Genomic DNA, 24,132 nt, shown 5'->3' on the forward strand with positions numbered 1-24,132 from the left:
GCGAGAGATTCACAGCGCCGCGTGCGCCCCGGGCGCGCCGTAGCCGCGGGGCCCCGGCAGGGCGCTACGTTACGGAGGCGGCGCAGGGCGCTGCGCGGGACGGGTCGGGCCGGGTCGGTGCGCTTGCCCGCTCCGCCACTCAGCGCGGGAGGCCGTCGGGGCAAAGCGCCGGCGGCAGAGGGCCCGCCCGCCCTCCGAGAACAAGTTGTGGGCCGGCCGGCGCAGGCGAGCGAGCCCGGGCCGCAGGGACTGAGGAGGCGCCGCGGGTTTGCGGAGGTGAGTCCCGCTCCTGGGCCAGGCCAGGGCCGGGGGCGCGGCCTGGACCCCCGAGGGGCCGTGGTCGACGGGCGGCACCTCCTGGGCATTGGCCGGTCCCGGCCGGGCTGGGGGCGCTGCTGGAGAGGGGAGCCGGCGGGACCTCGAGCAGAGGGATACCAGCCCGGGGTGCTAAGGACACGGGAGGCGGCCTCAGCCCCTCCTGCCCTTGAGTGCCCTTACCTCCGGGCAGTGTCTCGGCCCCGGCGACGTTAGGGGATGTGTCCTGGGGCGGCCCCGTGGAGTCGGGGAGCAGGCGCGCCCTGTGTGCCCACTGGCCACCAACCACATTTCCTCCTCCCGTCCCTCTCTTGCTGCCGCTGGAGCGAACCGAAAAGTTACCTATGGTGGCCCTGAGAATGTTTGCTAGGCTGCCGGCCGACCCAGCTCTTCCTGTTGCCCACAGGAGGGGCCTTTCTGATCCTGACCAGTGCAGCCTTGTTGGGTCGTCAAGTGGCCCTGACTGGGCTGGCTCTTGGGACCCCTTAACACACAGGAATTTGTGACCGGACTCCAGGCAGCAGTACCCCAGTGAGGCCAGGCCTGGGAGTTTGGGGTCCTGTGGCTCGGAGCCATGGCGTCCTGTGAGGGAAACGGGCTCAGCTGGGTGCTTGGTAGTTCTGAGCTCTTTCTGGGAGCCCCTCCTTTGGAGATCCCTGAGCTCCTCCCTCTGCCTGGGTCTGGGGGGCTGCGTGAACCACTGTTAGGAGGATACCGGTAATCACCTTCCCGCCCCCAGAGGCTGGGGGGAGGGGGTAAGTCGATCCTTCCACTTCTGAGTGCTTTCCTCAAATGTGGGGAGAGAGGTAGTGTTTCCCTGGCCCAAGTTGCAGAAGGAGGGCCCCAAATGGACGGGGAGCCTGAGAGCCACTACTCTGCAGCCTGGCTGGTGGGAGCAGGTCTTGGAGAGGCCAGCTGAGCCCGGCCCTGGTGTTGAGCTCCTCTTACTTCCTCTCAGGTCGTTCTGCTCCCGGGAGGAGCACCCCTCTTTTCTTCTGCATCTGAAACTCTATAGAGCTGCTTCTCCTGAGCAGCCAGGCTGGTGATCTCGTGACCTACTGAGAGCCAGGCTTAAGCCCCGCTGGGCCCAAAGCTCAGTGATTGCACAGCTTTAGACAGGGACCTTCGGTCTCGGATCTTGTGTCTCTGCTTTGAGCCCCGGGGCTCTGAGAGCAGGAAGTGGCTGGGCCCTCCGATCCTGCATCTGGAGGATGGTTCCAAACCCCTCTGCCCTTCTTGACAGGGTAACTTTGCTGAAACTCCTTGCTCTCAGGCCCTGCATGAAATTCTCTGGGCCCCTGTCTCTCAGGTAGCACTCTACTAAGCCCCACTTTACAGACCCGGAGGCCGAGGCTGAGGGGCAGGCGTGGCTGTTGGGGAGGGTTGGATGGGGCTGCACATCCAGGTCTGATCCACGACGATGCCTTTCAGCCTCTTCCTTCCACCACCGACGGTTTGTTTTTTATACATGGAGTTGGGAAGGACTCTGCTGTCCTAAAAATTCTCTAAAACCACAGATGTTTTCACCGGCCTGAGCTGGTTGGTGAAGAGCCTAAGTGGTGCGGCCCACACCCTGACCAAGGGTGCTCCGTGGCCTCCGGGTCAGTTGGCTCCTCACCCTGCTCTTTTGCCTGGACTGCCTCAGGCCCTCCCACCCGGCACCCACAGGAGCATCCCAAAGCAGGAATATGGTTGTGTCTTTCTTGCCTAATACCTTCTGCCAAGTTCACAGGCAGGGACCACTCCCCCCAACCCCCTGCCCCGCTCTGCCAAGAATGCCCAGCAGGCCTGTGGTATCCCTTTGGCTGTCTCCGGCTCCCCCTGTGCCCAGCACTGCCCCATTCGCACCAAGGGCAGGGTGGTCAGCGAGCATCCTCTGTCAGCTGCTCGCTGGCAGGCAGCTCTGGTGACCCAGCTCTGAACTCGGACGGGAACTCCGGGGTTGGAGAGGGAGGCATCCAGAATGGCCCCTCTCAGCCTCTCATGGATGAGGAAGGGTCACTGGTCTCCACCTTCTTTGAATGAGCTGGAAGGAGGCTGTGGGTGGAGTTTGGGCTTGGAGACCTGCCCAGCCACACCCTGTCATCCTGGGTCACTCTGCAGATGGCTGTGCTGGTGCTGCCAGGACAGTGCAGGGAGCCAGGGGCTGTGGGAGAGCAGCATGGGGCCTCCCGATGCCTGCAGGATGTGCTGTCCCTCCAGTAAGTACTTGTCTGGGGCACCCGGGGTGGACTCGCACAAGACCGAGTGGGACACACGGCCTCACTGCCTGTCCTGGCAGCACCATCTCACTTGAGCACCTGCTCCACACCCTGCTGTCTGCTTCCCCCTTTCCCTGGTGGCCAGGCTGGGGGACGTGGCTGGATGGTGCTGCAGAATATCAGAAGGAAAATAGGTTGATAGCTGCTGTTGATGAGAGTCATGGTGTCTTTGTCCTGAGGAAGGCATCCATGGCTTCTGCTCCTCTGGGTCGTCTTGGCCAAAGGCCAGGGCAGGGGAAGTCCTCCCACACCTGGCCCCCCCACATCCACACTGCTAGAACCTCCTTCCCCTCCCCCCACGGAAGGGGAAAGGCCGCGTGTTTGGAGGCCCTGCAGCTCCTGAAAAGGTCCCTCCCTTCGGGGTGAGCTGGAGGCTCCAGTGCCCTCACTGTGAGGTGGCTCTGCCACCCTCGAGGCCCGAGGTCACTGGGCTGCCTGGGCCAGGGCTGCTCCTGCTGCCACTTGGCGAACAGAAATGTGGCAGTGCCAAAACCAAGCGCACTCATCATCAGACGGTACTGAACTCGTGAACTAGAAACGAGATCTTGGTGGCATCCCTGATTCCCTGACAATAATTTCCTTTTCCACGACGTACGACTGAGGCAGGTACGACTCAAAAGACACAGGACACGCCGTGACCCTGTCCCCTTCTGGGAGGCAGCCCAGACCCCCGCAGCTTGTCCTTCAGCCTCCGTGCTGGCGAGCTGCCCCTCACACATGGGTTTGATTTTGAGGGGCCTGTCTCCGCTCCTCCCTCCCCAGAAAGCAGGGGCCCTAGAAGCAGAGCAAATCCCACCTGACACCTGCTGGTCGTTTATGTGACCAGTACCATTGGGGCCCTGAGTTCTAACCCGTGGCTGGATGCTTCAGGGCTGAGGTGCTGGACAGGCAGAGAAGTCCAGAAACGCCAGCAGAGCGGCCACCTTAGAGTGTGTGCAGGCAGGGATCTGGGGCTCCAGCATTTCTCCCCAAGTTGGATGGCAGGGAGTGCTCATTACCATTTTGTTCCTGGGCCTGGTTCTTAGGGGCGTTGATAGCAATTTTCAGCAGAACTTCCACAGTCTCCTCTCAGAGGTCGACGATGCTGTTGTGGGGTGCTGGCCTGGCTGTGGGGGGGGGACATCTGGGCCTCACAGCACTCCTAGAAAGGACTGGCAGGGGGACATGTGCCCTGTGGGCAGTTGGAGTGGCCAGATGGTGCCAGGACCTGGGTCCAGATGAGTCTCAATGGCTACTGGCTGCTTGCCCAGAGCCCTGCCCCACCTGGGCACCTTTCCCTGGTGGCCCCAGCCATGGGCAGAGCCAGGCTGAGGGAGGCCTTGTTCCCTATGGCCCTGGCTGGCCTAGAGGTAGTTGTGGCCTTGGACCAGGTAGCGAGGAGCAGCTGAGTCAGGCCATACCCCTGGGGCCTCCAACCTCTGGGTGAGGGACAGATGCAGCTTCTAAAGGGACATAGTCCCCGGCCACTTCCCATAGGAGTGTTTCCCTGGGGCAGTGGAGGTGGGGCGGCCTCTGTGTGACCTTTGCCTCGGGGTTGGCCCCGGTCTCAGGGTGGCAGGCAGAGCCGTGTGGCCGGTCGACACCACTCTCCGATGGACTCTGGCTCCTGCCGATAAGCCTGGAGGCTGGGGCTGCTGCTCCAGGGGCCAGAGTCCAGACCCTTCCAAGAGAGGGACAAGGCATGCCCTCTGGGTGGATGTGCTCTTGGCAAACCTGCCACGAAGCCTCACCTCCCAAGGCAGAGCCCAGGCACGAGCACCGTGGATTTGTCCGGCTGCAGTGGAGCGATGTGGGCACCCCCCTCAGAACCCTGCTCCTCACAGCCCTGCAGGCCGCCATGCCCCTGAAGCTTGGGGCTGTGGTCCCGGCATTCTGGGCACACTGCAAGGCAGACATGTCTCCTGGACTGTGTCTGCTGTCCCTTTGGTGCTCCCCAGGTAGAGCCACCACGTCCCCAGTGGCCCAGCCCCTAACTGTCCACCCCACTGCCCTCCCACCTTGCGGGTTTGGGCCTATGAGCTGCTGATATGGGTGCCTGACCCCTCGAGGGTGGCCGTGGGAGGATGCTGTCCCACCCATGCTGGGACAGGGGCCTCCTGGCATGTGGGGGGGGTGTCCCAGCCTGGTTTCTGGAAGGGATGTAGGTGGGTTCATTCACTGTCCTGGCCTGTCCCTCCCTCAGGCAGGAGTACCAGGCTTCACGTCTGGTGGGTGCAGCTGGGGCACCCGGGCACAGGGAGCAATGCTCTGGGAAAGCCTGGGGTCCCCTCATGGCTGCTCTCCCTCCATGCCCCATCTGGGCTGGTTTTGGGCGGCCTGTTGGGGTTGTTGCAGTTGTGAAAGCACCATTGTTACGAGATGAGATTTAACGAGACTTGCGCCCGGGGCCCTGAGTGGGAGGTGGTGTGCAGTTGGCACATGGCAAACCAGCCAGGCATGGGGCACGTGCACTGTGAACACGGCTGGGCGAAGCGTGTACGCACGTGTGGAAGCATCATCAGGCGGCCCGTGTCTGCAGAGCCTGGCTGTCCCAAGGGACTCTGGTGCCCTGTGTGTGTGCCCCGCAGGCTAGCGGGGGCAGCCTGTGCTGATGCCCGCAGGACTCGCGGGAGCCCCCGGAGCATTGGGGGTACAGGGAGTAAGGATCCCGCGCCTCCCTGCCCTGGACCTGGGGTTCAGCCTCTGCCAGGTGTTGGCTCAGCCCTAGTCCTCAGTCGGGTAACCCACCGCGGGAAGTGCCCTGTGGGCAGTGGGACGAGATGAGCTGGGTGAGGCCGTGGGGTGTCACCCCCAGGACCCGGCTTGCCACCACCAAGACAGGCGCGTCCCACGCAGGGTCCTGAGGAGGCTTCACCCTCGTCCGGCCCTTCATGCTCTTGTCACTCTGGGGGAGGGGTCCCCTGCTGTCCCCAGCAGCTGGGGAGTGCTGGTAACGCCAGGTGGGGGGCTGCCATAGCCCTGTGCCTGCACTTCCCTGAGGCCAGATCTAGGCCACCATCCCACTCAGATCTAGGGCAGCAGTTCCCGAACAAGGGCAAGGAGGCACTGGCTTGGTCTGGGCGGTGGGATAGGCACACCCACCCTTCGGGCCCTCGGGAGGCTGGCATTGCCAGCGTCTGAGCCCAGGCTTCTGCCGGGAGACGCGATTATGTTGCATTGCTCCTGAGACAAAGCGGCCAGGGAGCGGCCCTGGGCAGTGCCGTTGGAGCCCAGGTGGCCTGGGCCCTGGTGAGTGAGTGAAGGATGCAGGAAGGCATGGATGAAAGGACCTGACTCGGGGCGGGAGCACAGGGCCTGGACCAGGCAGCCAGGGCTCCCCATCACCCCGGCGGGCCGAGCAGGGTGTGGGGGTGTTGGTGCTGCCATCCCCAGAACTCCCCAGAGAGGCCCTTCCAGGTCACCCTCCCCCAACCCTCTTGATTGCAGGGTCAGAGTTTCCTGAAGGTGTGTCGGGAGGCGGCACGTGGGGTACAGCTGCTGCCGGGCCCTGCTTGGTGCCTCGTGTGCTGTTCACATGCGGTACCCCAAGTGTCTGTGACAGGCCTGAGCGCTCAGTCCCCTGAGGCTAAGAGCGTCGGTGAAGAGCAGGCGGGTCCTCACAGGACCTTGGTGCTCCTTCCTCCCAGCGAGCCAGGCCCACAGGCCCCCGGGAGGTCCAGGGCTGTGTCCTCACTCTTCCCTCGGCTCTCCCTGCATCAGGCACACGTGATGCCAGCCCTGACCTGGCTGCGGGTGGACTGTCTACCTGCCCCCCGTCCTTTGTTCTCACAGTGGACACCGGCCTGGACCCAGGCTTGAGTAGTCTTGCTCCAGGGACACCTTTCACTGGGCTCAGCTTCAGCTCAAGCCCTCACCTGCTCAGGATTTGGCTGTGAAAGGGGAGTGTCAGAAACGCTTGGGCTCTTTTCCCACGAAGGGTTCCTATGTGGAGTGGGATTCAGGAGCCTGGGGGCTGTTCTAGCTGTTGTGGTGTCCGACTCGTAATCATGGGAGAAGCAGGTGTCTTGAGTGACCCTGCTCGAGGTGGACGTGACCACTGGGGGTGTGCTCTAGCACAGCCCAGTACAGAAACCTTGGGCAGCCATGGCTGCTGCCCCTGGAGTGTGGCCCATCTTCGTGGAGGTGAGCATCAGCCACAGTAGAGGAAGGACCTCAACTCAACATAGGTGGTACGTGGTTCACGCGGGTTGCATCCTGATTCCAAACTGACCTGGCAGCACATTGGACGTGTTGGGTGATGTAACATATGCTACAGAGATTCCGTTTACCTGTCCTGCCTTTCTTTTGTGGCTGTCAGAGGGTTAGAAATGACACTTGAGGCTCGTGTGATGCTCCCACTGGACGGCACTCCTGTCAGCAGGAGCCTCAGCCCTTCCTTCAGGGTCCAAGTGGGCAGTGTCGGCTTTAAAGGCCACTGGGGCCTCTGCCCCCACCGTCGGCTCTGGTCGTACTGAGCAGGGGAGGCCTGAGTGGTAAGTGACTTTCAGGATCTCCAGGCCTTTCGGGCCCTACGCTGCACTATCCTGTCCATGTCCCTTGGAGGAATGGGTCCAGGTGAACAGTATTGCTACAGGGGACTCGGCTGGTCTGACTGAAGCTGTTATGGGGCAGGGGCCCAGACTTCTCCCGCCCCTTCAGCCTCCAGAGTTGCGTGTGCTGCTAGCCACTCAGGTGTGGGCATCCCCACCCGTGTCCCCTGGACGCAGCATGGACCAGTGCTTCAGAGGCCTGGGCGCCCTCCAGCCTGCCTTTGTGCAAGGACGCGTCCACCATTTCCACCCCTGCTGCTGGCCCCTGTGTCCAAGGGACTTGTTTGGAAGCTGGGAGAAGGGTGTCATTGGGTGACGGTGGACCTGGGGGTGGGGGCAGGGCTGCTGGTCACCTCTTTGGCCAAAAAGCCAATTGGACGCCCACCTTGGCCCAGAGCCTGGCCCAGGCACCTTCCCTGAACCTGACTGGAACTCGCCTTATTTGAAATGAGATGCACCTGGCCTCCCATTTCAGGGCGGATGATCTTGGGCCCATTGGCCTCCTCCTGGAAGGCGGGCAGCCTCCCGGGTCCCTCCCTGGTCACCCATCTCTGGGTGGAGGGAGCTGTCCCTCCGGAAAGGCCATGGTGGTGACTGCACCTCCCTGTGACTTTGGACGCTGCCCAGTGCCCCTCCCAGAGGCCGTCCTGCCAGGGCTCGCCTGCCTTGCTGGGCTCCCTTCCCTTGTTTTTCTTTTCTCTGCCTAAATATCCCCTAAATCCTTTCTTTTAAGGCTGATACCCTTTTGGCCAGCGACCGTGGCACAGCCGCTCCTCCCCTGTGGGAGCAGAGAAGGGGGTGCCACTCCAGGGTGGAGGCGAGCTGTGTGCCGGGGCTGCAGCCCTGTCGGGACCCTGGCTGTGGGGACCCCTACTTTGGGCTCTCCTTTGCCACCCTAAGGCCACTTGTATGCTGGGAACCTCCCTGGGCTCCTGGGGGCTTGGTGCCTGTGAATCACACTGTCTCTTCTCTCTCTATTCTCTGTGTCATTTCTGTTGTTGTTGTGTGACTCGGACCAGCCCGGCCGCCCTGTCTCCTGCGTGGGTGCCCTCCTCCATGCTCCACCTCGCCAGCCGCCGCCGGCCACATGTGACCAGGTCCGGCTCTCAGCGTGGCCACTGTCGCAGGGGCCATGGGGAGCTCCGCCTCCTCGCTGGCCACTGAGACCGAGTCGGACCACGGCTTCCCCAGGGGACTGCCCTACCCAGGGCCCCCGGCAGCGGCCGGCTGGTGTAGGAGCGGCCCTGGGGAGCCTGTCTGGGGTGACACCCTGGTCACCCGACAGCACCAGCCCCCACGCCCCCGGGCCCGAAGGTAAGAAGGTGGAGACGGCATGGCCCCAAGGGACCCTGAGGGGCGGGTGCTGCTGTCAGGTGCCCCTTCCTCGGCAGAGGGACTTTCAGAGAAGTGGGGTCCCTGTTCCTTAGGGTCCTCTGGCAACTCATATCCCCCCAGACACCTGAGAGGCTCTGGGGTTGCTCACTCAGTAGAGAAGGCCCGGGATGCTGGCCCCTCCTGGAGCCGGGCTTCAGGTCTCGCCTGGCTGGTCGGAGGTGGTTGGGACGGGGCCTTGCAGCCCACCTTGAGCCCGGGGGCTTGCTTGTCTGCTGGAGCTGGAGCTTCTTGCTGGGTGGGGAGGGGCAGGGGCACAGCATGCACCGAGAATGCTGGCTTGCTTCCCATGGGATTTGGGGGGCACTGCCCTGGCCCCCCACCCGTGCGTGGTACCCTGCTCTGATGTGGCTGCCTGCAAGGGAGCAGAGGGGGGCGTGGGTCCCCGCTGGCAAGGCTGCACACGCCAGCTGCAGCCGTGGCTGCACTCAGACCCACCCAGGCTGTCCTGGATCACCTGGAGAGCTTCCCCTTGGGGTGCTGGGGTGACGGGCGTGGGGCAGCCCAGGCACTGTGCCCACTGCTCACGTCTGGGTGGGTTGGGCTCCAACGTCAGCCACGCACACACTGACGCCCCCGCCTTTGCCCCGTCCTGCGGCCTCACTGGAGGGAGAGGTACCTGGTGCACAGCAGACACTCAGGGTCCACGGACCTCCGGCCAGAGGTAGCCTCACTCTCCTGGGCCCCCACGCCTGGGCTTAGTGGGTAGCAGACACCCTCCTCCATCTCCCGGAGGCCCCTGCCAGCTGCCCTTGGCTGTCACTTCTCTCGGACACAGCTCACTTGTGCAGGACAGTTTCCTGGTGTCTGTGGGCCCCATGCATGTCCTGGGCTCACCGTCTAGGTGGCCAGGAGGCGTGTGGGAGCAGGACCCGCCTCCTGGGAGGCTTCAGGGGTAGTATGAGTGGTCTTGTCTGAGTTACCCTTAGTGGATGGAGTCATGAGGGCTTAAGGTCCAGGGGGATGTGCTGGGAAGCAGATGGTGGCAGGCACCAGGAGTTAGCAAATCGCCTCAGTTCACTTGTTACTGTATCAGTTACTGTATCAGTCTTATTGGGGTGTAACGTAACCTACCACCAGATCCTCCGCTCCTAAGCGTGTGGCTCAGTGGTTTTAGTCCACGTGTGCGGTTGTGCAGCCATCAGCACAATCCAGTTTCACAGCATCTCCGAGACCCCATCTCCTGCCCATTTGCAGTCACCTCCCACCCCCTGGAAATCACTCAGCCACTTTTGGTCTTTGTGGATTTGCCACAGAGACCAAAAGTGCACATTTTACGTTTTACGTCAAGGGAATCACACCTTTGTGTTTGCTTCTCTCACCGAGCATTGTGTTCTCTGGGCTCATCCACGGTGTAGTATCAGTGCTTCGCTTCTTTTATGGCTGAATGATGCTCCTCTGTGTGGAGTTTATCTGCTTATTAGTTGATAGACATTTGGGTTCTTTGCCCATGGATTTTATGAATCTGCTGCCGTGAACCTTTGTGTACCGGTTTTTGCATGGACGTGTGTTTTCACTTTTCTTGGGTAGATACATAGAAGTGAGTTGCTCATGTTTATTTTAAGTTTATGTTTAACTTTCTGAGAAACGGCCAGGCTGTTTTCCACAGTGGCTGCAGTGTTGCCCATCCCCACCAGCCGGGCAGGGAGAGTTCTGGTTTCTCCCAACCCTCCCAATGCTGTTACCGCCCGCGGTTCTGATCCTGGCCTCCTGGTGGTTTGAGGTGGTCGCTCATGCTAGTTTCATCAGCTTATCCCCAGTGGCTGGTGCACCTCTTCACGCCTTTCTCCATGCACACGTGTCGTTTTATTTCTGTGTATTTATGTCCTCAGGATAAATCGCCAGGGGTAGAATTACTGGGGTGGGGGGCGGGGGGGCTACAGCGAGCAGCAGAGGTGGCGACCCTGTGCCCCAGCGCGTGTGTGCCTGTTGGATCTTGGCTCACGCTGACCAGCGAGCGGCCTGGGCGGGCAGCGCCCTCTCTCACTCTCTGGCCTCCCGCCAGGCCTCTCCGCAGGCTGGCGCATCCGGCCTGGCACTCCAGGCAGGTACTGTCTGCCCCTGGGAGCAAGTTGTGGGAAGAGCTGCCAGTGACCTTGAGGAATCCAGACACCCAGCATGGACACTAGAAGGAGCGGCGCAGGGGGCTGGGCACCACAGATGCAGGAAGAGGGGCAGAAAGGTCGGCTGCCAGGACCCTTCCCCACACCCATACCTGGACACGTGGACATGCACGTGCGGACGGTCCGGCTGACTCTTCCCCTGCTCTCATGGGCCCCGGGCATCATGCGGACACCCACCGCATGCAGCCCACCCTTCACTGAAGAGCCTCCAGGTCTGGGCATGACACCCACCACCAAGCCAGGCCAGGAGCTGTGAGGCCTTGAGGAGTAACAGGCATCCACCACCTACGAGCTCGGGCCTCCCCTGGGTACACAGAGGCGGAGAGGACAGCCCAAGGCTGGCTGAGGATGACCTTAGAGGGAGGGGCCCACGTGCACCTCAGAACCAGCAAGGGGTCAGGTGGCGACATCCTGCCTGGGAGCCTGGGCTTGGGTCTGCTGGCCTGACCGAGCAACGTCCTTGAGTGGGGGCAATACTTAGTCCTCTCAGCTTTTTTGCGGAGGAAAAGGCCGTCCCCAGGCTCCTGCAGACCCTGCGTGTCCCAGGCCCTTCCATCACCTCCCTTTTGAATTGGAGCTGAGTGTTGCAGCCCCAGAGAATTGAGGGCAAAGCCAGGTATTTGGTGTCCGTTTCCCACTTGGCTGGCCTTCCTGTCGTGCGGAGTAACACCCGTGTCCTGGAGTTCAGTATGCTGGTCTCCGACTTCCAGGCTTTGTCTGGTGCTCTGGCCTCACCTCGGACACTCTAGGGGTCCAGGTCCTGGGCCCCCAGCGCATCAGGGTGGCCGTGAGGGTGACCCTGTGTGTGGAGACCGGAGCAGGGTAGTTGAGGGGGTGGGGGCAAAGGCCCAGGGCTCCTCTGGACACCTGGTCGCTGACCCCAGAGCCACTTCATCTCCGCCCACCTGGTGACGCTGAGGTGCGGACTGAGGTGTGGGCCACAGGTGTCCCTGAGGGAGTATAGCTCCCACCGCCTCCAGGTGCCACCTGCTGTGTGTCCTGGGTGTGGCCTCATGTTCATCCGGCCAAGGGACTGGCCAGCTGTTGGGTCATGAGAGTGGGTGGGACTTGGGCTCTCTCCCCATCCTGTGTCTTCTCAGCATGTCTGGGACCACCAGGGGCCTGGAGCTGAGGGCAGGTGTGTCCTAGGAGGGCCCCAGGCCCACCTGTCCTGTGCTGGGGGCGGGAGCCCGAGTCTTCTCCCTGGACACCCCTCTGCCAGGAGCAGGTGGTCCACAAAGGGTCAGACCAGCTCTGCAGGCCAGGTGGGGCACCCAGGGCAAAAGACCATCCTCTGAGCCTGGGGCCCACGTGGAGGCTGCCTGGGACCCAGCGTGTGTGTGCACGTGTGTGTCTGTGTGGGCACACATGTGCCCATGCCTTGACCGTGGGCCCTTCTGTCAGTGGGGAGCAGCAGGGGAGGCTCCAGTCATCTCTAGGCAGATTTCTTAGGCTTTTGGTAGTGCAGAAGACAAGGCCAAAGCTGACCTGGCCAGGCCCCACCCCCGTGCTGGTCGCCCCAGGGCCCATCCACCCACTTGGGTGCTGTGGGCAGCCTGTGAGTCTCAGCCACATGCCCGAGAAGGCGGCTTCACAGTTTGCTCTGGGCCAAGGAACAGTCGCGCTGCTCGGGGGACATTTTTTGTTTGTTTTTTTTAATATTTATTTATTTGGCTGAGCTGGGTCTTAGTTACGGCATGTGGGATCTTTTAGTTGCGGCATGCAGGATCTTTAATTGAGGCATGCGGATCTTTAGTTGCGGCATGTGGGATCTAGTTCCCTTACCAGTGATCGAGCCCAGGCCCCCTGTATTGGAAGTGTGGAGTCTTAACCACTGCACCACCAGGGAAGTCCCTTGTTTGTTTTTTTTGAAGAGGGAAGTTTTCTTCCTGAAGGATTTGGCACAAACATACCATAAGAAGCACGAACTTCATGACTTGTCATGAAGAACAGTTGACTTTTCTGCCAAGCAGAGCAGCTACAGTCAGGGTAGGAGACTGTGTGTGTGGAGTGTGGACGCCCCTTGCACCCGGGTTAGTCCTCAAGAGGCGGGTTGTGGGGCCAGCTCTGCCCACCCCAGAGGCTCCCAGAGCCCTGCTCCCACCCCGCTCCTCAGCCCCCAGGAACCATCAGGCTCCTCTCTGCCTTTGGGTTTGCCCATCCTGAACATTTCCTGTGGATGGAATCACGCCACGTATGGCCTCTTGTGTCTTCCGGGGCGCGTTGGTGTTGTGTGTTGGTGCTTCGTTCTTCTTGGTTGCTGAATGATGTTCCATGTTTCGTTTATCCATTTATTCATTGATGGATACTTGGGTTGTTTACACTTTTTGACTGTTGTAAGCAGGTCTGCCATGGACATGTGTGGATGTGTGTTTGTGAAGAGCACCAGTTTTCAATTCTTTGAGCATATACCTAGGGGTGGAATAGCAGGGTCACAATTGTGGTAAGGCTGTTTAACTTTTTGAGGAACCGTCAGACTTTTCCAAAGCAACTGTAATATTTTACATTCCCACCAGCAACGTAGGGAAGGTCTGTGGTTTCTCCAGATCCTCGCCAGTGCTGTTACCGTCTGCCCTGTTGGGTGTGAGGTGGTACCTTGTAGTAGTTTGATTTGCATTTTCCTGATGGCTGCTGGTGCTGAGCATCTTTTCATGGGCTTTTTGTGTATCTCTGGGGGAGTCTTCTCAAGTCCTCTGCCCATTTTTTTAATAATACTTATTTACTTATTTGGCTGTGCTGGGTCTTAGTTGCAGCATGTGGGATCTTTTAGTTGTGGCGTGCAGGATCTAGTTCCCCAACCAGGGATCAAACTCCAGTTCCCTGCATTGGGAGCACGGAGTCTTAACCACTGGACCACCAGGGAAGTCCCCATCTCTGCCCATTTTTAAAAACAGATTGTTTGTTGTGTAGGTATAAGAACTTTTTATATATTCTGGATACTAGACCCTGATCAGAAATAGATGATGGGCATATATTTTCTCCTGTAGGTTATCTTTTCACATTTTTCATGGTGTCCTTTGAAGCACGGAAGTTGTTAATTTTGATGAAGTTCTTTTTTTCCCCCTTTGTTTGCCTGTACTTTTGGTATCATATCTAAGAATACGTTGCCAAATCCAAGGTCATGAAGATTTACTCACATTTTCTTCTTTGAAGAGTTTTACAGTTTTCGTTCTTACATTTAGGTCATTGATCCATTTTGAGTTAATTGTTGAATATGGCATGAGGTAAGGCTCTGGCTCATTCTTTAGCATTTAAACCCAGCTTTCCCAGCACCATTGATTGAAAAGACTGTCTGTGCCCCATTGAATAATCTTGACACCCTTGTCAAAAATCACTGACCGCGGCCTTCCCTTGCAGCCACACGCACTCGCCCGGGCCCATGGCTGCGGTCGGGGAGTGGTCCTGTGCACGCTGCACCTTCCTGAACCCGGCCGGCCAGCGCCAGTGCTCCATCTGCGAGGCCCCACGGCACAAGCCTGACCTCGACCAGATCCTGCGGCTCAGCGTGGAGGAACAGAAGTGGCCCTGCACCCGTTGCACATTCCGCAACCTCCTGGGCAGGGGGGCCTGCGAAGTGTGCGGCTTTGCCCCCGAGCCCGTCCCTGGGGCCTCCCTGCTACCCGTCATCAACGGGGTCCTGCCGGAGCCCAAGGGCAGCTGCGGGGAGGAGGCAGGGCCTGCACAGACGGCAGGGCTGGCGGCCATGGAGCCAGCGGGGGGGCGGCCGGAGGAGGTGGAGGGGGAAGAGGGGGGCGCGGCCGCAACTGGGAGTGGCTGGGCCTGCCAGCGCTGCACACTGCACAACACGCCAGTGGCCAGCTCCTGCTCGGCCTGTGGGGGGCCGCGGAAACTCTCGCTGCCCAGGATTCCTCCCGAGGCCCTGGTGGTCCCAGAAGTCGTGGCTCCCGCAGGCTTCCCTGTCATGCCTGCCCCGCCCCAGCCCGGGGAAGGCACTGATGTCAACCCTCCCTCCGCTGCGGACCAGGAGCCCCCCCGGGGGCCACCCTTCAGCCCCTTCTCGCCTACCCTCCAGAACAACCCTGTGCCTCGCAGCCGCCGCGAGGTGCCCCCCCAGCTGCAGCCACCGGTGCCTGAGGCCACCCAGCCCTCGCCCTCTGCCAGCTCCAAGGGGCCCCCCCAGGGCCTGGGGCGGACCGCGGCTGGGGCCTCCCGCCTGGCGGAGCTACTGTCGGGCAAGCGGCTGAGCTTCCTGGAGGAAGAGGCAGCTGAGGGTGGCACCACGCTGCGCCCACCTGGTCCCGCCAGCCCCGCCCACTGCGAGGCTGGCACCACACCGGGCAGCGACGTCATTGACCTGGCCGGCGACACCGTGCGCTACACGCCCGCTAGCCCCTCCAGCCCTGACTTCACTACCTGGTCGTGTGCCAAGTGCACGCTCAGGAACCCCACAGCTGCCTCCCGCTGCACGGCGTGCGGCTGCTCCAAGCTGCATGGCTTCCAGGAGCACGGCGAGCCTCCCACCCGATGCCCCGACTGCAGCGCGGACAAGCCCGGGCCCTGCTTGGCCCACAAGGCTGGCCACCTCTTTCCCGCAGCACCGTCTGAGCGCCTGGGCCAGTGGGCTTGCCCTGCCTGCACCCTACTCAACACGCCCCGAGCCAAGCACTGTGCCGCCTGCCACACCCCCCAGCTCCTGGTGACCCAGCGCCGGGGCACAGCGCCCCTGAGACGCAGGGAGAGCATGCACGTGGAGAAGCGGCGGCAGACGGACGAGGGCGAGGCCAAGGCCCTATGGGAGAACATTGTGGCCTTCTGCCGGGAGGTGAGGCCCCTCTGCATCGTCTGTCCTTCCCCACTGTCTCTTCTCCAGCTTGGGGGAGGGTGGGACTCTCTTCCCAAAGCTCAGAGCACCGGCTGGCCCTGAACTTGGGTGGGGCCACCAGGTCACTTACTCGCCTGAGTGTGCTGGGCCCTTCTCCCTGTGTCCACAAGGGTCCATGACCCCACATTCCGTGGTCCTGACCCCTCGGCCCCACTGTGAGTTCCTGCAGATTGTGGCCCCACAGGGAGGTGGGGACAGGTAGCGGCTTCACACCAACAGGCAGGCCTGGTGCTTCCCGCAGCCGCAGAAACCCTGCTGAAACTCAGGGTTGGGGTGCCCCTTCATGCCTTCTTCCCTTGGAGCTGCAGGAGGGCTGAGCCCAGGGCATCACCCACCCCCAGGGGCACCTGGAGAGGGTGTCCGTCCCCCCTCATGCTGCTACCCTCTGTCACTGCTGGCAACCCATCCAGGAGCTTGTGTTCTGGCTGCCCTGCCCCTGTCAGGTCCCCCCACTTTTATTCCTGGGGCCTTCGGTGCAGTGGGCTGTGCAGGGAGGCCACCCAGGCTCCCTGCGACCCATGCCCACCACGCAGCCTACAGGCTGGGCACTGCACCCTCTCCCTGGGGCTCACATACTTCCCACTGACCTGTTGCCCGGCCAAGCCATCCACAGGGGTCAGGGGGCTACACATGTGCCCACCTCTTCCTCTGGGGCTCAGGCAGCAGGGTGCTCTCTTGGGCAGTGGGCCCAGCCTGACCTGAGCCTGTGGCCATGGTCTCTGCAGAATGGCGTGAACTTTGTGGATGACAGCTTCCCCCCTGGACCTAAGTCTGTGGGCTTCCCCGCGGGCGACAGCGTCCAGCAGCGTGTGCGACAGTGGCTGAGGCCCCACGAGATCAACTGCTCCGTGTTCAGGGACCACAGTACCTCGTGGTCTGTGTTCCACACTCTCCGGCCCTCAGACATCCTTCAGGGGCTCCTGGGGAACTGCTGGTGAGTTTGGGGCACCCACTCGGGGGTGGGCTGCCAGTGGGCGGCAGGCAAGCAGGCCGTGTTCTCCGTGAGCCCCAACCTCACACAGGTTCCTGAGTGCGCTGGCGGTGCTGGCCGAGCGGCCAGACCTGGTCGAGCGGGTGATGGTCACGCGCAGCCTGTGTGCAGAGGGCGCCTACCAGGTGCGGCTCTGCAAGGATGGCACATGGACAACGGTGCTGGTGGACGACATGCTGCCCTGCGACGAGGCCGGCTTCCTCCTCTTTTCCCAGGTGGCGCCGGCGGGCGCGGGGTGGGCGGCAGGCATGGGCCGGGCGGCAGCAGGCCTCACAACTCCAGCCCCCCCTGCAGGCTCAGCGCAAGCAGCTGTGGGTGGCCCTCATCGAGAAGGCTCTGGCCAAGCTGCACGGCTCCTACTTTGCCCTTCAGGCCGGGCGCGCCATCGAGGGCCTGGCCACACTCACCGGCGCACCCTGTGAGAGCTTGGCCTTGCAGGTCAGCTCCACGAACCCCCGCGAGGAACCAGTTGACACTGACCTCATCTGGGCCAAAATGCTGAGTTCTAAGGAGGCTGGGTAAGAGGGGTGGCCATGCTGGGGCATGGAGTAGTGGGAGAGGCAGGGCCAGCGCCCTCTGACCTGTACCACGTCTCACAAGATATCTCGGGCATGGGCTGACCCCAGCTGGAGCCTGGCTCCCATGTTGCACTGGCCGTCCCACCTGCCCTGGCAGGGTAGCAGCAGGCAGGATGCTGTCCGTTGGCCTGTACCTTGAAGGCCCTGTCCTGACTTGGGCCGGTGATGGCCATCAGCGTCCTTGTGGAACTGTGTGGAGTGAGCCCCACAGAGGCACCTGGCGGCAGCAGCCGGGGCAGACAGGTGGGGGGAGTCGGGGGACTTCTGAGCCCCAGCACGCATTGGCCAGTGTCTGGGGAGGGTCCTTGACCCCAGGCCTGGGAGAGACAGCTCATTGGTGCTAGGACCCTTGCACTCAGCTGTTGCTGGGCAGTTAGGTGGCCCCACCCGTCAGGGAGCCGCAGCCCTGAGCTGGCAGGATCAGCCGGCCTCACCAGGCCTCCGAAGGCCCTGGGTCTGCCTGTCCCCCAGCCCAAGCCCTCTGAGCTCTTGGGCCAGCACTTCCTGAGTCCCATGTGTCTCACGTGGGTCTCCCAGAGGCAGGGAGGGTCCCCTATCTCGTGCTGCACCTCCCCGGAGGCAGGTCTGGGCCAGCAGGGGTCCCCTGGAGAGTGAGCCCACCCCCCCCCATCATTAAGGCCCGTTACTGAGGGGCTCCCTGGTCAGCGGGGCTGCTCTGCCTGCACAGATTCCTCATGGGCGCCTCCTGTGGGGGAGGCAACATGAAGGTGGACGATGCTGCCTACGAGAGCCTGGGCCTGCGCCCGCGCCACGCCTACTCCGTCCTGGACGTCCGTGATGTCCAGGGCTCCAGGTAAGTGTGGGCGTGTGGATGTGGCAGGGGCGTGGGGGCATGAGAGTGGCCTTCAACCCTGTGGTCCACAGGCTCTTGCGCCTTCGTAACCCATGGGGCCGCTTCTCCTGGAACGGCAGCTGGTCGGACGAGTGGCCGCACTGGCCGGGGCATCTGCGGAGCGAGCTCATGCCGCACGGCAGCAGTGAAGGCGTCTTCTGGATGGAGTACAGCGACTTCATCAGGTACTGGACGCTGGGCAGCCACGTCCAGTGTCGGCCCCATGGCTGCCCTGCTCGCCCCAGTGTATGGGGTGTCCTTCCTGCCAACCAGAGGCCTGGTCCATCCTGGAATTCGGGTCAGCACAGGGTGGGGGTGTTTCTGCCAGGGCTCTGTCTGTGGGTCAGCCTTACGGCCTGACGCCCCCTGGTGGTGTCCACAGGCAACAGCCAAGACCAGGGCTTCTGGGACACTGATCCCAAGAGATCCCGAAGGGCAGAATGCCTGCTGGGGTTACCCTGCCCAGGGACGGGCGCCGTGTCCGGGGCGAGGGTGGGGGCTGCTCAGCAGGGCTGTCCTCTCGGTGCCCAGGTACTTTGATTCCGTGGACATCTGCAAGGTGCACTCGGACTGGCAGGAGGCGCGGGTGCAGGGCTGCTTCCCCAGCTCGGCCAGCGGGCCGGTGGGCGTGACGGCCCTCACGGTGCTGGAGCGCGCGTCCCTGGAGTTCGCCCTCTTCCAGGAGGGCAGCAGGTGGGTGGGGGCCGGGCAGCAGGGGTGGGGCCTGGCCGGGGTGGAAGGGGCGGGACAGCTGGGCAGGGCCTGGCCACCCGTGACCCCTGCGGGCCACCGCAGGCGCACGGACTCGGTGGACAGCCACCTCCTGGACCTGTGCGTCTTGGTGTTCCGGGCTTCCTTCGGCAGTGGTGGCCGCCTGAGCCTGGGCCGCCTGCTGGCCCACAGCAAGCGTGCAGTCAAGAAGTTTGTCAACTGCGATGTGATGCTGGAGCCCGGCGAGTACGCCGTGGTGTGCTGTGCCTTCAACCACTGGGGCCCTGCACCGGGCCCACCAGCTGCGCAGGGTGAGCGACACACGCCCGCCCACACAACCCCCACCCCGGCCCAGCATGGACCCCCACCCATGCCTTCTGGCCGCTCCGCAGGGTAACCGCCCTGCCACACCAGCACAGCCCTGCCTGCACCCAGCGGGGATGTCTGCCCGCTCTCCTCACCCAGTGCCCCCCACAGTCTCCGGCCCCTCAGCGGGGGTCCCACGCGGCACCCCGGAGCCACCCGGCCACGTGCTGGCTGTGTACAGCTCAAGACTCGTCATGGTGGAGCCCGTGGAGGCCCAGCCGACCACGCTGGCAGACGCCATCATCCTGCTCACGGAGAGCAGGGGCGAGCGGCATGAGGTGGGCGTGGGTCCGGGGGGGAGGGGGAGGGAGGCGGCTGCCCGCCCACCCACCCACCGACCCCTGCACTACCTGCACCCAGGGACGCGAGGGCATGACCTGCTACTACCTGACGCATGGCTGGGCAGGGCTCATCGTGGTGGTGGAGAACCGGCACCCCAAGTCTTACCTGCACGTGCAGTGCGACTGCTCAGACAGCTTCAACGTGGTGTCCACGCGTGGCAGCCTGCGCACCCAGGACAGTGTGCCGCCCCTGCACAGGTGGGCACCCCCGCACCACCACCACCCCACCGCCCCGCGGCCCCCAGCCTCCACAGGCCCTCATCGGCCCCCCTCCCCCAGGCAGGTCCTGGTGATCCTGTCCCAGCTGGAGGGCAACGCCGGCTTCTCCATCACCCACCGCCTGGCGCACCGCAAGGCGGCCCAGGCCTTCCTCAGTGACTGGACGGCCTCCAAGGGCAGCCACAGCCCCCCACTCACGCCCGAGGTCGCTGGCCTGCATGGGCCCCGGCCGCTGTGACCACCCTGCCCCCACCTGCCTGCCCCCACATGCACTTTACGAGGAAGACCCCAACACAGGAATGCTTGAACCAGAATCTCAGGACCCCCACCCAGGGAGCGCCAGCGGCATGGCGCAGCTTCCCCTGGGCCTTCCTTCCTGCCCCTCCCTCCTACCCAGGGCCTCATAGCCACCAAGCAGAATACCTCGAAGCGGCCTCTAGCTCGAGGGAGCTGTGTGCCAGCTCCTCTGACCAGCCCACCTTGAGATCTGGCCCAGATTGCCAGGGCCAAGGTAAGGCTGCCCCTTCCCATGGCCTGGGGCCTCCTGCCTGGCAGCAAAGAGCTCCATTCACAAAACCAAATCTGGGGGGTCAGAGGCCAGGACCCCAGCGTAGGAGCAGGGACTGCCCCTGTTTTGAGGGGTCAGAGAACAGGACCCTGGGGTGAGCAGGGACCACCCACCCTTATGGGGTCAGGCCAGGACCCCAGGATGAGAGCAGGGACCACCCCCATTTTGGGGGGCCAGAGGCCAGGACCCTGGGGTGAGCAGGGACCACCCCCCTTGTGGGGTCAGGCCAGGACCCCAGGTGAGAGCAGTTACCACCCCTCCTTGTGGGGTCAGGCCAGAACCCCGGGTGAGAGCAGAGACCCACCCCCTTTGTGGGGCACGAGGTCAGGAGCCTTTTCTCCGCAGTTTGCCCCTAGGTCCCATCTCCCCCCAAGCCCTCATGAGGCAAGCAGTGGTTCCTGGAGTCCCAGCAGTGTCCCAGGAGGCAGGTGCCTGGCGACCATGGGATCAAGCAGTGGTGGGGAGGGACACTATGCAATTCCTGGAGCGCCAGCCAGGATCGAAGCCATGCCCCAGGCTGGGGTTGGGGCAGTGGGTCAGGTGGTCCTGAGCCCAGGCCCAGCCCTGTGCTTGGTGAGGGGGTTTGTCCTCAGCACCACCTGACCTCTGCTGGGAGGAACAGTCCAGGAGAAATCCTTGGCCAGCCCTGTCCAGGCACATGCAGGGTGTGGCCCTTCCCAGCCCCTCCACACCTCAGAAGCCCAGCGTCCTCCCTGTGGCTGCTCAGCCCTGAGTTCTGTGTCTGCCTGAGGATGACTGAGGCCGGCTTCCTGGGCCGCCTGGCCTCACTGTCCTGCAGCCCCCAGGCAGCAGGTGGCCCAGTCTGTGGCCCCTCGCTTCCCGTGGGACTTGTAGGCGGGTGGGTTTACACCTGGAGAAGCACCCAGAAGCACTAGATTCCCCTTTGGGCCTCCTTTCTATTCTCCTTTTACTCTGAGCTGTGAGTATTTTTAACCCTGTACATACGGCAGCTCTTCTGACACAGAGGCTATTTTATCAGTCGTCAGTACCATCCCTGTAGGATGATTCTCCATGGGTGTTTCCAGACTCAGGCTCCGATGGACCAAATAAAAATGTTTTGTTTTGTAAGGATTCCTCCTCATCTCTCTCTCCCAGGGGTTCCTGGCCCCTCACCTCTCCTCCAAGGGCTGAAGGGCACCAAGGCCCACCTGGTGACAGCTCCTCGGGGTGGCTGAGCCAGTGCCCAGGCCAGCCTCACAGGGAGCCTTTAGGGGTACCCTGTTCACCAGCTGCCTGCATCCCAGGAAGGACTGGGTATCCAGGTGGGACAGAGGCTCAGGCCAGACCCCGCAGTGGTTGGCGGACTGGTCCCCACGAAGCCTCAGAAGGGCCGTATGTGTGCTCGGCTTTTCCCAGAGGCATCTGCGTTCAGGGTACCTGTCTGGATCCATCAGAGTCATGGACGGAGCAGAGGAGTGAGGGGCAGGGAGAAAAGTTTGTCTCCCGCAGGTGGTGGGGTCCTGTGCCCCCTCCCTCCTGTCCCATTTTACCGGTGGCAGCCAGGACCAGGCACACAGCCTGCAGCCCCAGCCTGGGCTCCCAGGTTGGAACGGCGGTGGGCCCAGCCTCCTGGCCGAGAGGGGGGCTGGGGTGCAGAGGCCGCTCGGCGGGTGTAAGAGGCCTGTCACAGGCCAGCCTATCGTATGTGAAAGCAATTAAAGCCACCAGCAGTGTTGGCTCCAGGCGGGCCTCGGGCAGCAGGGGAGCTGCCACAACACATCTCCCCTCAGCACCCAGAGACGCCCGCCCTGCTCCACGGCTGCGCGGCCACACCGGACCTTCTCCCGTGGGGTGGCGGCTGGGCTCCCCCGTCACTACTGGGACGTCCCGGGCAGCCTGAACCCGCGTTCCTCCAGCCCCAGGATGGCCTAGGAAGCGAGTTCAGAGAGGTCTGGCAGGGGTCTCCACAGTGGGGTGGGGGCTGCGTGCTCATCCTGTCGGCTGGCCTGGAGACCCCGGCTCACCCCAGCCAGCGCCCGCTCCCCTGGCACCCCTGCTCCAGCAGGGAGGGGCTGAGGGGAATGGGAGCTGGGGGCCCCCCGCGGTGGGGACGCAGCAGCTCATGGGAGGTGCTGGTGGGGGCTGAGGTGGGGGCCCGGCCGGGGTCAGGGCTTGGGGCGGGGACGGCCACTGTGATGAGGTTCGAAGGAGGGGGAGCCGGCCTGAGGATTGGACTTGGCCTGCTGGGCCTTCGGCCTTCATCGGGTGGCACCTGCACCCAGGCCTGTGCGAGGGGTGGACGAGGGTCGGAAGAGGGCAAGCCGCCTCCACACCGCCCGGCCCCGCTCCCTGCCTCAGTCTCTGACCCTCCGGCCACAGGGGCCCTTCGTCCCGAGCCCACCCCCACTCCCCACAACCCCGGTCCCCTCCCTGTCTCTCCTGGGCCAGATCCCCCCACAACCCCCTTCCTGCCCCTCACCCAGGCCGCCTGGCTGCCCACCCGTTGGCCGCGGTGGCCTTCCTGAGGCGGGTGGTGCTGTGTTCTCACTTGTGAGGCATCCCTGTCAGAAGCACTTAGTGTACAAATTAGCCGCGGCCTCCCGCCTCCTCCGCACGGCTCTGGGCGCTGGGCTGACTCTCCCGCCTGCCCTGGGCGCCCACCCACGACGGAGCAGCAGGTCTGGTCCCGCTGACCACCTCCTCTCCCGGGCTCCTCTCTGGGCCCCCGACCTTGACCTGGACAGGGGTGACCGCAAGGGGCGGGTGTCTGGCGGGATGTCGGGGTCTCCCACTCCAGGCCCGGCACCTGCGTCTGCCCCGACTGGCAGGGTCAGTGTCAAGAACCGTGGGGGACAGACCCAGAGTACGCACAGGCTCTGCAGCCCCCGCCCACCCCGCCCGCTGGCCGGCCTGCCACTCAGGCAGGGAAAATCGCCTGTGACAGGCCCAGGAAGGCTGGGCCCCGGGGGCCGCGGAGGGACTTGCGCAGCTCCTCTTCCAACATATGGTTGCTGCCGGCCCCGGGCGCTGCTCTGCCAGGGCAGCTCGGAAGCTGGGTGGGGGCTCTAGGTTGGGGCTCCGCGGCCTGAGCCATTCCTCCCACTCGCCTGGCCAGGCTGCTCCCTCAGTGATTGGAAAGGCCCCTGCCCCAGCTGGCATGCCTCTCATAGCGGAGAGCTCACTCCCGCTGCAGCCTCTCTTGGTGCCTCCAGAGAGCGTCCAGGAGCCTCTCCATCCCAGGGCCTGAGGCAGATGGAGGATCAGATCCCACCCCACCCCACCTCACCCCAGGGTGGCCGGCTAATCAAGCATGCAGGGAGCGCTGGCCGGGGTGACTTCCAGAGGAGGGAGCTAATTGGGGGAGGGGTGCAGTGAGCAGGTTTGGGACCAGAGGCCTCCTGGGGTCCCCGGTGCCCCGAGCCTCCCAGCCAATGCCCTTTCCCTCAGGGGGGCCCGCTCCACCCCACATCCCTGGACCAGCTTGGGCAGCACCCTCATACACTCCTTGGGGAATATCTGGGCCCTGCATGTGCCCGCCATGGGCCACACTGCCCACCCCTCAGAGGTTTATAGTGGAGTTCCCCAAACCTGCTTGCAGCCCTCTCCACACAGTCAGTCACCCAGCACCATCTCTCTGGCTCTGCTGCTCCCTCACAGACCTGCTGTGAACCTGCTGTGGCTCCCCAGTGCTCTCAGATTCACTGGACTCAGACTGGCACCCAGGGCCCTCAGGTGTGACCCTGCCCCTCTGTGGGTTTTTTGGGTTTTTAAAAATTGTTTATGTGGCTGCACTGGGTCTTAGTTGTAGCATGCAGGATCTAGTTCCCTGACCAGGGCCCCCCTGCGTGGGGAGCTCAGAGTCTTAACCACCGGACCACCAGGGAAGTCCCAACCCTGCCCCTTTGGACCAAGCCGTGGGTCCCTGAGGCCACCTCAGATGGGCAAGGAGAAGGAAGTGCCAAGGACAACTCACACTGGCCTGTGGAGGGGCCCTCAGACACTCTGGGGGCTGCCATGTGTCCCAGAGCTCATCAGCGAGAGGGTGAACATGAGCCGTGGCCATCATCCTGCATGGCACTGA

The 24,132-nt window shown here is 63.1% G+C and overlaps 1 protein-coding gene across 4 annotated transcripts; it reads left to right on the forward strand.

The window, feature by feature from the left end:
- CAPN15 (calpain 15) lies at positions 1–21,174 on the forward strand. Of its 4 annotated transcripts, none has more exons than XM_060031377.1 (13): positions 1–276; positions 8,125–8,419; positions 13,978–15,403; positions 16,189–16,397; positions 16,486–16,669; positions 16,749–16,972; positions 17,721–17,846; positions 17,918–18,070; positions 18,417–18,578; positions 18,681–18,907; positions 19,074–19,240; positions 19,323–19,501; positions 19,583–21,174. In XM_060031377.1, the coding sequence occupies exons 2-13, from the start codon at positions 8,238–8,240 to the stop codon at positions 19,758–19,760; spliced, it is 3,417 nt and encodes a 1,138-aa protein (XP_059887360.1). In that variant the 5' UTR covers positions 1–276; positions 8,125–8,237; the 3' UTR covers positions 19,761–21,174. The 4 variants fall into 4 exon arrangements, with proteins under 4 accessions (XP_059887360.1, XP_059887361.1, XP_059887362.1 ...); XM_060031378.1 differs by having other exon boundaries at positions 18,750–18,907; XM_060031379.1 differs by having other exon boundaries at positions 19,587–19,726.
- The last annotated feature ends 2,958 nt before the right edge of the window (positions 21,175–24,132 follow it).

Source organism: Delphinus delphis, chromosome 15 (genome assembly GCF_949987515.2).
Source record: "Delphinus delphis chromosome 15, mDelDel1.2, whole genome shotgun sequence".
Taxonomy (NCBI): domain Eukaryota; kingdom Metazoa; phylum Chordata; class Mammalia; order Artiodactyla; family Delphinidae; genus Delphinus; species Delphinus delphis.

Bases quoted from the DNA above. Each gene is read 5' to 3' on its own strand.
- CAPN15 (XM_060031377.1), top strand. From the start codon at position 8,238: ATGGGGAGCTCCGCCTCCTCGCTGGCCACTGAGACCGAGTCGGACCAC. The intron at 18,579-18,680 runs GTGGGTGGGGGC...GGGCCACCGCAG, and splicing joins CTCTTCCAGGAGGGCAGCAG to GCGCACGGACTCGGTGGACA. The intron at 19,241-19,322 runs GTGGGCGTGGGT...ACCTGCACCCAG, and splicing joins GCAGGGGCGAGCGGCATGAG to GGACGCGAGGGCATGACCTG.